Source organism: Homalodisca vitripennis, chromosome 8 (genome assembly GCF_021130785.1).
Source record: "Homalodisca vitripennis isolate AUS2020 chromosome 8, UT_GWSS_2.1, whole genome shotgun sequence".
NCBI lineage: Eukaryota > Metazoa > Arthropoda > Insecta > Hemiptera > Cicadellidae > Homalodisca > Homalodisca vitripennis.
In genome coordinates this window covers 129,897,520-129,913,520 of record NC_060214.1, presented here as the reverse complement: position 1 = coordinate 129,913,520, position 16,001 = coordinate 129,897,520, and the positions used below count along the sequence as shown (strand labels likewise).

Here is a 16,001-nt window from a genome sequence, read left to right as displayed (position 1 = left end):
TGGTAATCAAATTAACCTTTTAAATTCTAATTAAAAACAGAATTTACGTATCATCTGAGCCCGGTTCTCTTTTTTCGTAAGACAAAATCATAATAAATTACATTAGTGTATAAAATCAAAACTTTACATACCGCAATGATTAAAGCTAAAGTTTTATATTGTTTTAACATTTAAATTATCAGTATCGTAATTTTATATTATTAATAAAATCTATAAACACTTCCTGATGTAATATTTATTCCAACCGTTGACATGCTACTGACAAGGAAGTCCTATTTAAAGGAAATCTTTTTGGTAATAAAACAGATAACTGCTGTCACTGTACATATAAACAGAAAATATATTTGTTGCGTCAGGTGTTGCCAATGTATCTTGTAACTCATCTAAACAAAGGTTTGCTTTGCCGCATATTACACGTGTAAGTGCGTCCGTCAAATCTATAACTTATTTATAAATGTATACATATTGGGTATAAAATATATTTGTTGCGTCAGGTGTTGCCAATGTATCTTGTAACTCATCTAAACAAAGGTTTGCTTTGCCGCATATTACACGTGTAAGTGCGTCCGTCAAATCTATAACTTATTTATAAATGTATACATATTGGGTATAAATATATTTGTTGCGTCAGGTGTTGCCAATGTATCTTGTAACTCATCTAAACAAAGGTTTGCTTTGCCGCATATTACACGTGTAAGTGCGTCCGTCAAATCTATAACTTATTTATAAATGTATACATATTGGGTATAAATATATTTGTTGCGTCAGGTGTTGCCAATGTATCTTGTAACTCATCTAAACAAAGGTTTGCTTTGCCGCATATTACACGTGTAAGTGCGTCCGTCAAATCTATAACTTATTTATAAATGTATACATATTGGGTATAAATATATTTTGCCATATTAATATAGTGTATATTGCATAATGAAGTAACTTTCTTTATGAATAAATATAAGTTTTAACTGATTAAATCCTTAGGCAAGATTTACTAAAGGGTGTGCTTGTGCAAGCAACAGTTTTACAATATTGAGGGAGAGATTTTCAATTAGTTTTATTAAAACATAAGATTTTACAGCTTAAATCGTCAGGCCAGATATGCTGAAGGGAAATCAGGCGCTGGTAACGTTGTAAGCATAACGAGGGAGAGTTTCTCAATGAATGTTATTAAGGATCTATTGTACACACAAAAGCTTTTACAGGTTAAATCGTCAGGCGAGAAATGCATAAGGGAATCTAGTTGCTAGTTCCAGTTTAGAGACAAAGAGGCAAAGATTCTCAATGAATGTTATTTTTATTTTACAAACAAAAGCTTTTACAGGTTAAATCGTAAGGCCAGAAATGCTTAGGGGAATTAAGGTGCTAGTAACATTGTAAGGATAACGAAGGAGAGATTCTCAATTTATATGAACAATCTATTGTATGAACATAATCTTTTACAGCCCACATCGTCAGGCCTGAAATGCTCAAGGAAATTCTGGTGCTAGCAACAGTTAAGGGATAACGAGATAGAAATTCTCAATTAAGTTTATTAAGTACCTTTCCGTATAACTATAAGCCTTTACTGCTCACCTTTAAATCACCAGGCCTGGAAATGTTGAAGGGAATACTCGCGATAGCGATAACGAGGGAGAGAATCTCAATGAAGCTAAACACCAAAATATGTTCTTGAAAAGATTATTTTATTAAGTTTATTTTATAGGGAAGATTAATAATTGACCCGGCTTTTTCTCTTCGTATTTCATAATTTTTTGAGGAATTGCTATGTTTTGTATAATCTGTAATTTTTATATGTTTATAGTGTTACCTTTGGATTAATTCTATCTCAATAATGTAAAAGATTGAATTTTTAACCACTAATATTTTTTATGTTAAATTATAAAACAGCTTCTTTTTGTTGTTAAAGTATATCTAAATGTACTGTTGTTTTAAACTTTTCAGGCAAAATGCATTGTTATCAATGGTCGTAATAAAGAACAGTCGTGAATACCTGTACTAACGGTGCTCCTTACTATGCTCCTTACTCCTTAATATTTTCTTATAGTTAAACTTTATATAACAAGGACAGACGATAGCTCCTTAAAATGACAGAATGTGAATCGGGCCCAAAAAAATAAAATGCAGTAGTTTTAATGTTCAACGCTCAGAATGACTGTTTGTCAGGGGAAAAAAATAATACACACTGTGTTAAGTTTACAGTAAATAGTGTTAATTTTCATAAATATATGTTTTGTGCTCATGGAGGCTAGACACATCTTTCCTGACTCATGAAAATCGCCCCAACTCTATATAATATTGTTGATTTTAATCTCAATCGTAACAATGTGTTCAAATTCAAATTTCTTTGTTGTCGAAGACATTATAAAATATGTGGCATCATTATAATTAGTCGTTTAAAATTTCTTAAATAAGCACCAGATTGAAGCACCATTCAAACATGCATTATATTCTCTTACACCCCACTCATTCCTGCCAATATTCCCACTTTCAGTCGTATACGATAAACTCGTGAGCATTATACAATGCTTGGGGCCCTAAAACACATTTCACATTTAACGCCTTGGCGTTTGGACATTCCCTGCTGAATTTTTTAGGTTGTTGATAAAACGAACCCCTGCCTGTGAGGGTGTGTTCTTAAATCTATGTTCTGTGTCTCCCAGTTTGGTAGGCGTCTCTTCCATTTGCCTCATATCTATATATGTCTCGGCCTCTTGTCAGGTCACATTTCGATATTTCTTGGATAAGGTGTCGGTAAATCAAACTATAATATGCCGTCCTCAGAACCTGAATAGGGCAATATTGGACCAATGAACAAACAAGGTCAAAATTAACATTCCAAGTAATCTCCGATGTAAGAATATTCCAACAAATTTGGAACAATCCACCTGATTTATAATATAATAGTATCCAATAAGACGGCGGGTTCATCAAGGGACCTCCTGATTGCAGTACGTAAATCAGGAAATTTGATTTTGAAGAGTTTACTGTGAGATTGAAGCTACTACGATTTTTGAAAAAAATTGTTAATGTCCACAAAAGATTGTTGTTCCAATATTGTTTTTGGTTTGTTGCTGAAACAAGTGTCGTGCCATCGGCGTACTGTACAAGTCTTCCCAACAGTAATGATGACCCTATGTAATTGACATTGATTAGAAAAAGAATATCTCTGAGCTAGTAACAATCTTAGGAAAATCTGTTCAGAGAATGTATTTGAGATCTGGACAGTTTATTTTCTATGGCTTAGGAATGAACTAAGCCACTGTAGTGGCACTCCTCTGACGACATAAAATTCAAGTTTGACAAACAGTTTGGCGTGGTCAATGCAGTTGAATGCTTTGGAAAGTCGAGAAACACACTTAATGTGGGATTTCGACCTTCCATCCCCTCTACAACCATGTCTACTAGACTTAGTACTGCGTCTATGGTTGATTTACTCTTTCTGAACCTAAATTGTTTCTCAGATATCAAGTTGTATTTGTTTAGAAATATGAGCATTCTGGTCAAAAAGGTTTTTAGAATATTTTGCTGATAACCGGCAACTTTGAAACAGGTCTATAAATAGTTGTAGAGAATCGATCGTATTTCTTAAATATTGTTGTTACTTTCATGAAAGTACCAACAATACTCGCTCCATGGAGCGAGTAAAAACTCCTTGTTCAAAAGACAGATTAATCAGTTGCGTTAATTGTTTCACAATATGCCTTGAGCATTTTTTAATGAGTCATGTTGACATTAAATAATTATTATTTGACTTTTTGGCAGGGGCAGCTGGATAGTTTTCTCGAGTCATCCTCAAGTACAGGAGGCAGTGCCAATGAGGTAATCGGACGCTGTTGGCGCATGGGGTTTCCTTGAGGAGGTAATGGACAAGGACCTTGCTCACAAAGCAATAGATGCGAATTATCGGTTGGATTCATTTGTAAGCTCAGTCACATCCTCCACCAGACCATCCCCAATTTTGATTCTGATTTGTTTATGTAATTTTTTTTATTATTCATGATGTCCAAAACAGTTTTAGAAATATTTTTGACGACATAATTTATTTAGAGACATCATATGCTTTGGCGGCAGTAGACCTAGCGCCCCTTGCGGACAGGGCTCTGATTGGTCGAGAGTGGGTCACGTGATCCAAGATGGCGGCTAAGCTCCGCCCCCTGCGGGAGAAATTCCCTCATGTGCGGGAGAAATTCCCTCATGCGCGGGAGAAATTCCCTCCTCACACTCTTATCCTAGTGTTTTGGGGTGATTTGGGGTGTCAAAATCGGTGTTTTTCGTTAAAATCGGTGATTTTGGGTGTCAAAATCGTTGTTTTTCGGTAAAATCGGTGATTTGTTGGGTCCGGTGAGGGAGAAACGAGGGACGGAGGGAATTCCAACATGGCTGCGCCCATGTATCACGTGATCAAAAAAAAAACCAATATGGCTGCGCCCATGTATCACGTGATCAAAAAAAACCCATTATGGCTGCGCCCACGTAAACATAACCTCACTTTTTTCTCGGCGGGGACCAAGATGGCGGCGCCCGTGGCGCGCGCTGGCGGTAAAAATTCCCTAGGGTTCCCCTCACACTACAAAATAATTATTTATATATAATAATAATAATATAGATAAAAATTAAGTAAGACGTTATCTGAGAGTTTCTGAGTGTGGTTGCGGAACACTCGTACTGTGTATGGAACACAGTACCCAGGTTAAGCATTACCGAGGTATAGGAGTCTGTCCAGTCTGAAACTGGTTGTCACTCCACGACCCGATAATGCCCCGTCCCTTGGAAAGTGAATTTTTGAAACCAATTGAAGAATTTAAAATGGAAAGTGAATTTTGAAACCAATTGAAGTTAGAGCTGGAGTTACCTCGGGAGGTATATGTTGAACCTCCCCACGATTAACGCTCGGCACGTGGGACATGTGTGTACTCTGTCGGCACAGGTCCGACAGAGAGTATGACCGCACAGCCGAAGAGCAACCGTGGGAAGATTCACCATACACACAGGACACTCAACTTTACGCGGCTGTGACAGAGGTGTCTCCTCGGCGTCCGGGGGTGGAGGAGTGGTGTTATTACGCCTGGCATCCTCCATTCTTTCCCCAACGGATCGTAGGAAATTCTCCAAGTCCTCACGAAGCTCCCGCCAAGTTTCCGGAGCGAGTCTGATCTGTCGCCTATGGTCGGTATCTAGAAGGATGCGACTGGCCGTCCATTGCAGCTCCCGCATCAGTACTCGGATACCGTAGAGGGCCGCAATACATTCCCGCGCCTCCCAATCACTGACCCTGGGCTAAAACAGAAGAAGAAGAAAAATTACATCACTTGTAAACAAGTCATAATGTACAATTCAAGTAATTCAATATCGCGTACCGTAGGCCGAATTTTTGGGGAGCTCCGGTGACGGGGGTATTGAGGGGGCGTACTCTGACGACGATAGGAACGTAGAGGCAGACTCCGTTGACGAACCGCCGGCCGGTGAGAGGCCTGAGAGGCCATCATGGGGTGGTACAGGGGAGGGCGGGCGAGTCGGAGGAGTGGGTGACGGTGCGACAGAGGGATTCGCCACTTCCACGACCCTGGGCTAAAACAGAAGAAGAAGAAAGATTACATCACTTGTAAACAAGTCATAATGTACAATTCAAGTAATTCAATATCGCGTACCGTAGGCCGAATTTGTGGGAGCTCCGGTGACGGGGGTATTGAGGGGACGTACTCTGGCGACGATAGGAATGTAGAGGCAGACTCCGTTGACGATCCGCCGGTCGGTGAGAGGCCTGAGAGACCATCATGGGGTGGTACCGGGGAGGGCGGGCGAGTCGGAGGAGTGGGTGACGGTGCGACAGAGGCGTCTACGGAACGGCGCCTCTGAGAGGTGTCATAGCTGTTATCGTCACTGCCCGCAGGCAGTGACCATCCCCAAACGGCTGTCCTCTGAACAGCTGCAGACTGTGATTGAGACAGCAATGCAGGCTGCAGTGAGCTGATCTGTACATATACATACACCCTCAGATATGCTATTTATCACACATCCGTAAATTGTACTTTCAATTGATGGAACTAACCCTTTCATCCAGACTAGTTTCATCCCAGACCTCCTGCGGCTCGTTCAGGCGATCCAGCAGTTCCGAAATCTCCCTATCGTGCTCTTGACTCTCCGCCCGGTCAAGAGCCTCGACAAGGTCGGACTCTGCAAACATCTGTAAAACACGAGGAGAATCATCAGTGTACGCCGCTAACCGTTCAAATATCGGTACATAGATGAGAGAATGGTTATTACCTGCCCAAGATCCTCGTCACAGAACTCCATGTAGTCCTCCACACGTCTCTTACAAAAGAAAACAAACAAAACAAACCCATTAGTCATAAATTCCTTAAGGTAGTACATACGTAAAGTGTAACACGTAAAATATCACAGTAAAACTCACAATAGGCCTGAAACGATGAGGAGCCAACGAAAAGACATCCTCTATCACGCAGATAGGTCGCGCCGTCTGCAAATAATACAGAGGATATAAAAATTGAAAAAACCTGTCATATGACGAAAAAAAAACAACATTAGTTTTATTTTACGTACCGTAGTGGGAATGGGTACCGGCTCACTGCGGGGTCTGGCGGAGTTCTAAAACAATATTTATAAGTTATGCGATACATGTGCTAGACAACAACAACAACAACAACAACAACAACAGAAAACAAACACGAAACAAACACTCACTTCCTGACCTCTGCGAGACCACCCGCTCGCCGACCAACCTCCACGCGATGTCGATGGTCGAGCCTGCAAATAATTCTGTATCAGTAATAGATTTCATTAAAGTGTAGGGATAACGGTGTTGGATATAAACGTACCAAGTCTATGGCTCCATCATCGTCCCCTGTCCAACCGTTTGTAGACGTCGTCGAGGGTTGTTCCTAAACATTAATCGAACATTACTAAATATATTAGTAAAACAGTATAACATTTACATGAAATTATTGCATGACTTACGTCTTCACTGCCGGCTGATACCATACTCAGGAGTGCGAGAATCAACAGCAACACTGTAGTGTTCCCGATCCTGGCTCTAGGGGCACAACACAGTACTCCCAGCATGACCACGAACATGGTGGTGGCCATGAGGAAGCAGACTATGGCTAAACGTTCACAGTCGGACATGATAGGAAAGTGCAGGATACACACGCGTCCTCTGCTTATATGCAGCCGGACCGCTTCCTGTCACATGTGCTGGTACAAGGTGACCTTCGTTCCACACCACCCATATGGTCAGGTCTTAGGCGCGTTCTTTTTGTTAACCGAGAGCATCCCCAGTAGGCCTAACCTCTCGGGTGATGAGCCCCAACCATCGCTCATCACAGGTGGTAGCCATTCCATGACAAATTTGCTACCTCCCAACATATTTTTTTGTACCTCACCAATGACAGGACTTCTCAACTCAATGCCGAAACCCTGTCTCTCAGTGAGATACGTTTTATTTTTTATTTTTTTATCCTCGCGAGTGTAACAAGTAACTCTACTCGGAGAAGCCTTTCAATGTAACTCGTAAAACACTCGCAAAGACTTTTTTTTTTTTATTTTTATTTATTTTACAGCATCTAGAGCGAGGTACATACCCCTGGACTTAAGGAGTTTAGGCCTGCCATAGAGGTATCTGTCACACACATACACACACACACAACTGCTCCCGGTCTTACGGAGTTTAGGCCTGCCGTAAGAGCAGTTGAAAGCCCCAGGGCTTACAGGTTTTACGCCTGCCTTAGGAGCTTACCACTCACTCACCCCACCCCGCTCTAGAGCTTTTTTTAAAGCACAAGCATAAGTGAAGTCACTATTATGTTGAGGTAAAATACAGTGAGTATCGGAAACGATAGTCTCCTTACTCTCTACAATATTTCTATAAACTACGTTATTATGAAAGCTGGACAGAAAGTTGACCTTTTCAAGTCCTTTAGTATATACAGTAGCAAAGGGTTTACAAAGAGCGCGTATCAGCTCCTCATCGTACTCTATACCACCCTCCTCCCACTTGATGTTGTGAAAGTGGCGCTCCAGCCACCGAGCGGTTCTGGCCATTTTAGAATTTAACTCCGCTTTATCGTATGGAGGCTTGAATACGATGTGTGCACGAAAGAGATGACTGATTATTACAAACTCTTTTACAATAAATCGATTGTCATTATCTTTAAAAGCGTGAAACTCAACTATCGCCTCCATTTGGCCACCGTTTGAAAAGTTCAATTTCGAGAGACAGCCTGTCAACTATGCGACTAGGGAGGAGGTCACTGTCACTGTTTTCAATTGCGGTTTTAACAGGCTCCTCAATCAAGAACAGATCTCTCAATACGATGTGCATCAGTGGGATGTTGGCAGTGAACTGATCCCACTCGTGCTTGTTAAGAGTTAAAGTATGCTCCCCGTCAAAGAGAAACACGTGCATACGGCCGAAAACATTTGTGACCTTGATATCCTCCCCACCATCCGCCTTTACGTAAAACCTATGTGAGGTCTCCAAGGCTAGACTAACGCTATTGAAGTGTTGTGAAAACTCGTTAAACACATCGAATGACCAATAAACGCAACCCTTTTTACCCTTAAACAGTATTCCGAGAGAGTCACCCCGGTTTTTAACAAAACCCACAATCACACACTTTGAAAGATCACAATCAATAAAGTAAACAGACTTAAGAAAAATTCCCGTTAACGAGTTTATAGGCTCCTTGCGTCTTGGGATCCTCGTAGGCTCCAGGTCCATAGCCGTTGATGGGTCCTCCATGGTCTCGGTCTCGGTCTTGTATGACCGTACCTTCCACAGTACCCCTTATATACTTTAATCCTCCGAATTTAGACCAATCAGAGACGCGCTTATTTTGACCAATGAGATTTTTTAGCAGGTGGTTCTTCCCCCTCCACCTCCTCCTCCCGTTCGTATGTGAGAGGATCTATCAAAAAAGAGACATAAATTTTGTCACAGTCCCTCACATCCCAGACGTCGCGATGGGATGTTAAATTAGCACAGTCGATGGATCTACACCCTTTAAATTTTCCGTCCTTGTACAAGCAAGCGTATACTCCGGCTTTTATACCCTTTTTATACCCTTTCAGCTTCACATCATCCTCTCTGCAAAATCTAACCCTAATTCTGTCAAAACCCGTCACATCATAAAACGCGCTATTAGGTGTGAAATTAGCACAGTCGAGGTATTTACATGTCTTCATCTTGCCGTGCTTCCACAAGGAAGTGTACACTCCGGCTTTTATACCCTGTCTATACCTATTTAGAGCCTGTTTAATAGGATTATCCTCATCATCCGTGTCGTAGGCCTCGGGCTCATCGTTTACCTCAAAACGAACCTCAATTTTGTTAAAGTCCTTAACATCGTAAAAGTCGGTATAGGATGTAAAATTAGTACACTCGAGGTATCCCAATAATTTCCTCTCTTCTTCTTCCTTATAACCGCGAATGTATAAACCGCGCCATCGTTGCGAGAGTGTTCAACACTGGGTAGGTAATGTACATCGGCGTAGGAGTCGCTCAATTTATACCTAACGATCCCCACCACCACCACCACCACCACCACCACCACCACCACCACCACTATTACATCATACGTTTTACGTTACCGGTAAGCAGGGTGTACGCCATGTGGGAGTCATGCAAGAGGAGACAGTATGCCGTCGTGTTTGCCGGAAAATTATTTTTCGCCTCAAATTCCAATCTCACGTCTACCGGTCCCGACTTGATCGAATCGTTCTGTTTAGAACAATCAATCACATAGAGTGGTGCGTGGGACTTGAATTTTTCAAAATCAACGGTAGGCGCTCCCCGGTTCTGATAGTACGAGCTTTGGAATCTTGTAAACATCTCGTAAAAAATGCACAAGTCACCGTGGACATTGCCGTAAGGATAATATTGCGAATTCAAATACAGTCTTACATTTGTCAGGTCACAACGGTCAAAAGAAGACGCATCCTTTTTCAGATCATTTTTTCTTCCTGTCTGAAATGCCAAAACAACGTAGCGGGGTGTCTCAATTTGAGAACTCGTTTTTATAGTCCAACTCTGACGAGTCGTTTGTGGTAAAGAGGGGTATTCGTGGATTTCCCAGGATCGAAACGGCAGGTGAATCAGAGTATCTTTCTCAATAACACGCAATAATTTCAATTTGTAACTGTCGGATACAGTAATGTGTGGAACACGCCAGTAGAGCGAGGTTATTTCAAAGTCGAGGTTAGCCGCATCCGTGCTTTTGACCGCGTTAATGTCGGTAGCCGACCTCAAGATAATCAGTTCCTGTCTGACATTGACCACGATCTTTTTATAATCCTCGGCAAAACCCAGCAACAGTTTTAGAGGCACTGAATATGTAAATTCACTGGCCTGACCGGTTTCACCCGGACCTAGCCAACATGCATTCAAGAGACCAGCCTCCTCCTCTTTCCTGATGGAAATCAGTCCTTTTATTGTACTTGTAATACCTACATTTTTCACCCTGTCAACCTCTATACCGCCGATCTCGTACCTTATATCGTCGAATAAAAATGCAATAGCGTTGTTTATTAATGTAACACTGGCCGCGGCCCCATCCGCCTTCTTGGCACGCACTTTTCCGCTGATGTGTAAACTGCTTTCGAACGGTGCTGTAATTATATCCTGTTGACTGATTGGAATCCTGATTTCGTCGTTATTCTTTAGAGTTGACGAGGCGTACGGTTTGTGAGAGTGAAACTCCCAACCGGTTATCGCCTCATCGTACTCGACGGCCGATTCTATCGATAGCAGAGCCATACTTAAAACCCAGCGATCTAATAAACTTGATGTTCTTAGGTGTTAACACCGCGGTCTTTTGTGATCGAATGAGGGGAACGGTGTACGGCACTTCTCTAAATACTAGGCCCATTGCCGTTTCCTTATGTGTATACGTAACGATAACGGTTCGTTTCTAAAGTTTATCAATTCACCGGTCTGGTCTTTGAGAGAGACAGCTATATTGTTCACCCTACGGACGTTCACAGGTAAATAGATGACTGTGCTCGGTTTCTCGACTATTTTATACCCTGGAGCGACTTTAGGGTAAAACTCATGCAGCACGTGTCCTTCTACACCGTTTTGAAAGGATCCTCGGGCGATATTACACTCAACACGTATCGTGTTTACCGTCATAATACTGACGGGGAGGTCGGACATGTGGACTCTATTAGGCTCGAGCATTTTCGCGGTGAAACCTAGTACAGGATCTAGGGATCCCGATATTTCGAAATGTATCGCTTCGCTGCACGATACTTCGGACCTTAGAGTGTTATTGTTTGCCTTAAGACTGAACGTCACGCCTCCGTCAATGTGCGACTTGATATATTCTTCAATGTTTTCAATTTCGTACGTCCCTTCATCTATTACTATCTCTTTACCGTTTCCGTAGTGAAACTTGTCATTTACACCCTTTTCAATGTTCGGAATTGTATAGTACGTGGACAGGTCAATTAGGCCGATTTCGTACTCCCCATCGCTCAAATCCATTGGTGGAAAGACCTCACAAGATACGTGCGGGGCCACACCGCTAAGTGAAAACATTATTTGCTAGAAACTTCAAACACAAGTGTCCGCAGACTACTGAGTCATCAGACTGTTTACGCTCATAGTTATACTGTACACTGACACCGGACCCAAAGTAAGATACGAGTTCTACCGGCGGTCTCAGATTACCAAAACTGTCAAAGTAGTACACTCTATTTCCTAGTTTCTTATAACAGACCCAGTGCGTTCCTTCACCTCGTGAACTGTCCAGATTTACTATGGCCGACTCGTACAGCCGCGGGGTCTTGGGCAGTGTGTCCCTCATGTATACACCTCGAAAGTTCGGAATATCGAGTAACCTCGCGTAACGGATCAACTCGTGGTTTGTTAGAGGTTTTATCGGTATCGAGATTGTTGTTGTTTTTTTTTTACAACACCTCTTCCTTTTCCTCACCCCACCACCACCTCCCCTCTTTGGGTAAGGTTTCAGGTAGAGACCTCGCCCTTTTGACTTACCCCTCCCTCGCTTTGCCTTTGTTTTTTTCTTTCTCCCACCCCCAAACGCTGTTTTAGCTTTCATGGCCGCAGTCACTGCTAAGGCCGCAGCCTTTTCTCCTACACTAGCGTCTCCTGATTTCACCCTTTGCCAAGCTCTTCTGGCCAATTCTTTGTCGGCCTCTCGCCGGTGTTCCAAATCCGTATATTTCGAGTACGCTATATCGTGGATTCTACAAAATTCGTCCAACTTATTAATACCCTTATCGCCACGTGCAAGTCTCTCAGACAATCGGGTGCCGGGCCCGCAGTACCGAAAACCCCCGGGGAGGTGTAATTCAACTGGTAAAGCGTCAACAGCACGATTTATTATGGTGCCTACAGCGGGCAGTGCGTTTCTCAGCGCGCTGGTCACTATACCTCTGCCCCGCTTGACAGCTCGTTTCACTCTGTTTGATTTACGCTTGTGATTCGCCATTTATATACCGTATCACTTTATACAACTGTTTGAGTAGCGATTCACGCACACAAGTAATCTGCAGTACGTCGAAGATGTCCGCCTCGGATTTCGTGACAGTACCGGTAAACTCGTCAAACTCCAGCACGTAACTGTCTGTTATAAAGTAAATACGACCGTTTATATACCTGAATCCACCCTTTATAGATCCTGGAACACCTGGGAGTACGCTTGAGGTCATCCCTAACATGGTGCCTGTGAGGGTGCATTCGTTCAACTCTACGACAAACTTGTCATCGACAAAGAAGTAGGTCTTACCCATATTACTGTTTAACGCTGCATTGACTTTCTTAATTCTGTTATGTACGATTCTGCTAATGGGTCTTTGATTGGACAGTCTAAGTGACGGGTAATCTATAACGTATAAAGTCCTGTCCACAATCATGAGTACGTCTCCGTCCGGTCTCTGGTACACGGCTGAGACATTATTAAAGTTCGACGGTAAGAACGTCAACCACTCTGTAATTATCAGAGGATTGGTAAACTCTTCACGCGTTCTATGGGCTTCGTTCAGGCTGAGTATCCAAACGTATTTACCGTAAAACGCGTACAGTCTGTTTCTCACTACTAAGAACGTGTTGAGTTTGTGCCGTAAATTACAAATGTCCAATTCTGTAGGTGTAGGCGTGGTAGGCCTAGTGGTAGTTGATGTTGTTGTTGTCGTAGTAGTAGTGGATGTTGTAGTGGATGATGTTGTGGACGTGGAGGAGGAGGAGGAGGAGGGGACAGGCGGTCCGTACAAAACCTGAATTGCAAGCTAATCGTCTCTGTCCAAATCAAATTCGTACAAGTTGTTGATACCCGATGGCGGGTAATAGGACGGAAACATTACGGATCGTAACACAGACGAATGCTGAAGACCGAGAGCATGGCCTATTTCGTGGGACCATCACTGTAAAGAACGAAGTCTTCTCCGGTGCGGGTATATTCATTGTAAAGTCCCAGTCCTCTTCGAAATCAAGGTGTATATCCGATTGGTTCAGCCACGGTCGAGGGAGAAAAGCGTGGCCGAGAACACCGCCCGGACCGTCAAAATCGTAACTGCAAGCGCTTTTAAGGTAGTACGCCACGTGTTTCTTAGGGGAAATCACTACCATTATAGTGGGATTACTGTAACTTCTACGGATTTCGAGAGCAGAGTGCTTGGAGTACAAGGAAAACGCTCTCTCAACGATGTTGGCATACTGGATGCCAGAGCCAATCATGTTCCACGTGACCCGAGTTGAGTTCCATTTAACTAATGGGTTCACGGAAAACGGGGCTATGCCTTCGTCCGAGTTACCGCATCTGGGTGTGTCCATCAGCTTCAGCGTCTCCTCGTTTTCATATCCGGTCACCTGTAGTCCGAACGTCTCCTGAAACCTCGTAATGGCGTCCTTAATATTGTTAGTCAGCGATGTTCCGTTGCTGTTGAGATAGCCGTATTTCTCCAAGTACAACAAAGTTTTATTAGCAGCTATCAGAGGAGCTACACACAGAATTAATACCGAGAACCGCATCTCGCCAGGTTCTAAAGTAAACTGACGGTAAAAATGTCAACAACCTACTTATATCTCGATCTCACCACCCTGCTCACCGGGTCCCTAAAGTATGGGTTGACAATGTTGAACCTGATCCACTCGTCTTTATCGGTTAAGTGTATAGCGTCCAGCGTCGGAGCCAGTAGTTTGTACATACCGTAATAGACTTCGCTCAGTAATCTCACTAGGTAATTCACGGTCACCGCGTCACTCATGTCGGTAGGATCTCTCAGATTAGTGATTTTACCGGTTTGCGCGTTCCAATCTTGCACCGCTCTGGTCATGGCGTGTTTTTGAAAGTATTTGAGATTAACAGCTTCACCCTCGTATAGAGGCTCTTCAATCTCGCTCAGACGTTTATGTCCAAAACTCCAATGCCCGTCTTTGCCCATTTGGGGTATACGACTATCTACATACCATTTAGTCGTAGCGTCCTTAGGCTCGACTGGCCATCCAACGCTGCAGAGTCTGAAATTATTGAAAGTAACGGTAGAATCTCTGATACTCTTGATAGGTGTAAGAGTATGTAGGTGTGACAGAGTGACAGCGTCGTTTAATCCTTCACCATCGCTCAGGTTGATTATTCTTCTCTTTTTAGCGTCTATTATCTCAGTATCGAACGTTAATGTTCTTTTATTTAGCGTTCGCAAGTTAACGGCATCCGCTTCGTTCGTAGGGTTAGCTACGTTAGGTATTCTGTTATTTCTGGCATCGAGTTTATTCACATTTAGTGTCTTGAGCATATACAGGGTCACATCTGTTTTAGTGCCATTTAATTTCTTGTCCAAGGTCTGCAGGTTTATAGCGTCTAGACTCTGCTGGGCGTCGGCCACGTTACATAACCGCTTGCCCTTGATATCGTAATCACCGTCTACCGTTATGCGAAACCCGACCCCAGGAGGGCCTCTTTTACCGGTCTCACCACCGGTGCGACCAAACTTGTCCACGCTCATTTTGAAACTGTAATCTAAGAGAACATCCTTTACTTTTTATACCAATGCTCTATACCTGGAATTTCCTCTACCACGGATGAGTTTCAACTCCCTCAACTCTTCCACGATGTTTATAATTTCGTTTTTATGACCCGTATTACCCGCCTCAGCTGAACCTATTAAAACCTTTAATCTCTCACACAATTCATTCGGATCGTCGTAATACACGGGATCAGGGTTTGACATGTCCTTGAAGCCTTTGACCGAGTAAGCTTTGGGAAATAGTTTTGAAATGACAAGTTCGTATTTTGTCGATTTGTTACGGTTTATGGTACTTTTATAATTGTAACCTCTTTTGTGAGCGTGTGTCCTGTTCAATATATCCTTGTAAGTGACCAAATCAGTTTCATCGTAATGTAACGGTGCGCGTTTAAAGACTAATTCGTACAGACCTTTCGTAGGTTTGTAGTACACATCATCTATGACTATACTGCCGTTACTATCGAAATTTAACACTTTGTTTCCAATGATTAGTGTGCCGTTATCATAGCGTGGTCCGTATATGGAATCAATCTTTCTTTGACTGGGAATGTCCTTCATCAGTGACTTCATGTACTTGACTGTAAGTGCATTTTGGAATGTGTTTTCCACCCATTGTGAAGCCTCTAGTTGTCCTTTAGCGGTGGAAAGGATATCGCTTGCTTCGGGTAAAGGTGTATCACTAGTCTCCAGCACTTCGTCGTCCTGTAAGTAAGCGGGTACTCTCGGAGATGATGTTACAGTGGGAGAGAAGAGTTCCTCTTTTATCTCCTGCTGCTCTTCCTCAGGTTCCATTTTTATATTTTCGGAATTCTTGGTTTTCTTTCGCAGTTCAGACAGGAGTGGTTTGTACTGGTTTTCCAGACGTATCTCGGTAGACAGAGTCCCTTGTTTAAACTCCTTTTACTTTCGCCTGATGGCCGTTCTCAACTTTGATATCTCGGCTGTAAGCTGTTTCTCGTTCCGCTCCATTTTTATCAATGATGTCACCATCTGTCCGTTTA

General features: G+C 42.7%; 1 protein-coding gene across 1 annotated transcript; it reads right to left on the bottom strand.

Moving 5' to 3' along the window:
• Positions 1 to 13,282: 13,282 nt before the first annotated feature.
• On the bottom strand, positions 13,283 to 15,792 carry LOC124368373 (collagenase 3-like). The gene is made up of 2 exons (XM_046825658.1): positions 15,661 to 15,792; positions 13,283 to 13,933 (listed from the first exon to the last, which is right to left on the bottom strand). The coding sequence occupies exons 1-2, from the start codon at positions 15,790 to 15,792 to the stop codon at positions 13,283 to 13,285; spliced, it is 783 nt and encodes a 260-aa protein (XP_046681614.1).
• Positions 15,793 to 16,001: the final 209 nt, after the last annotated feature.

What these genes read in the sequence shown, in the direction of transcription:
- LOC124368373 (XM_046825658.1), bottom strand. Translation starts at nt 15,792, where the DNA reads ATGGAACCTGAGGAAGAGCAGCAGGAGATAAAAGAGGAACTCTTCTCT. An exon ending in GTGATACACCTTTACCCGAA is followed by an intron (nt 13,934 to 15,660) that starts GCAAGCGATATC and finishes TTGTACTTGGAG; the next exon opens with AAATACGGCTATCTCAACAG.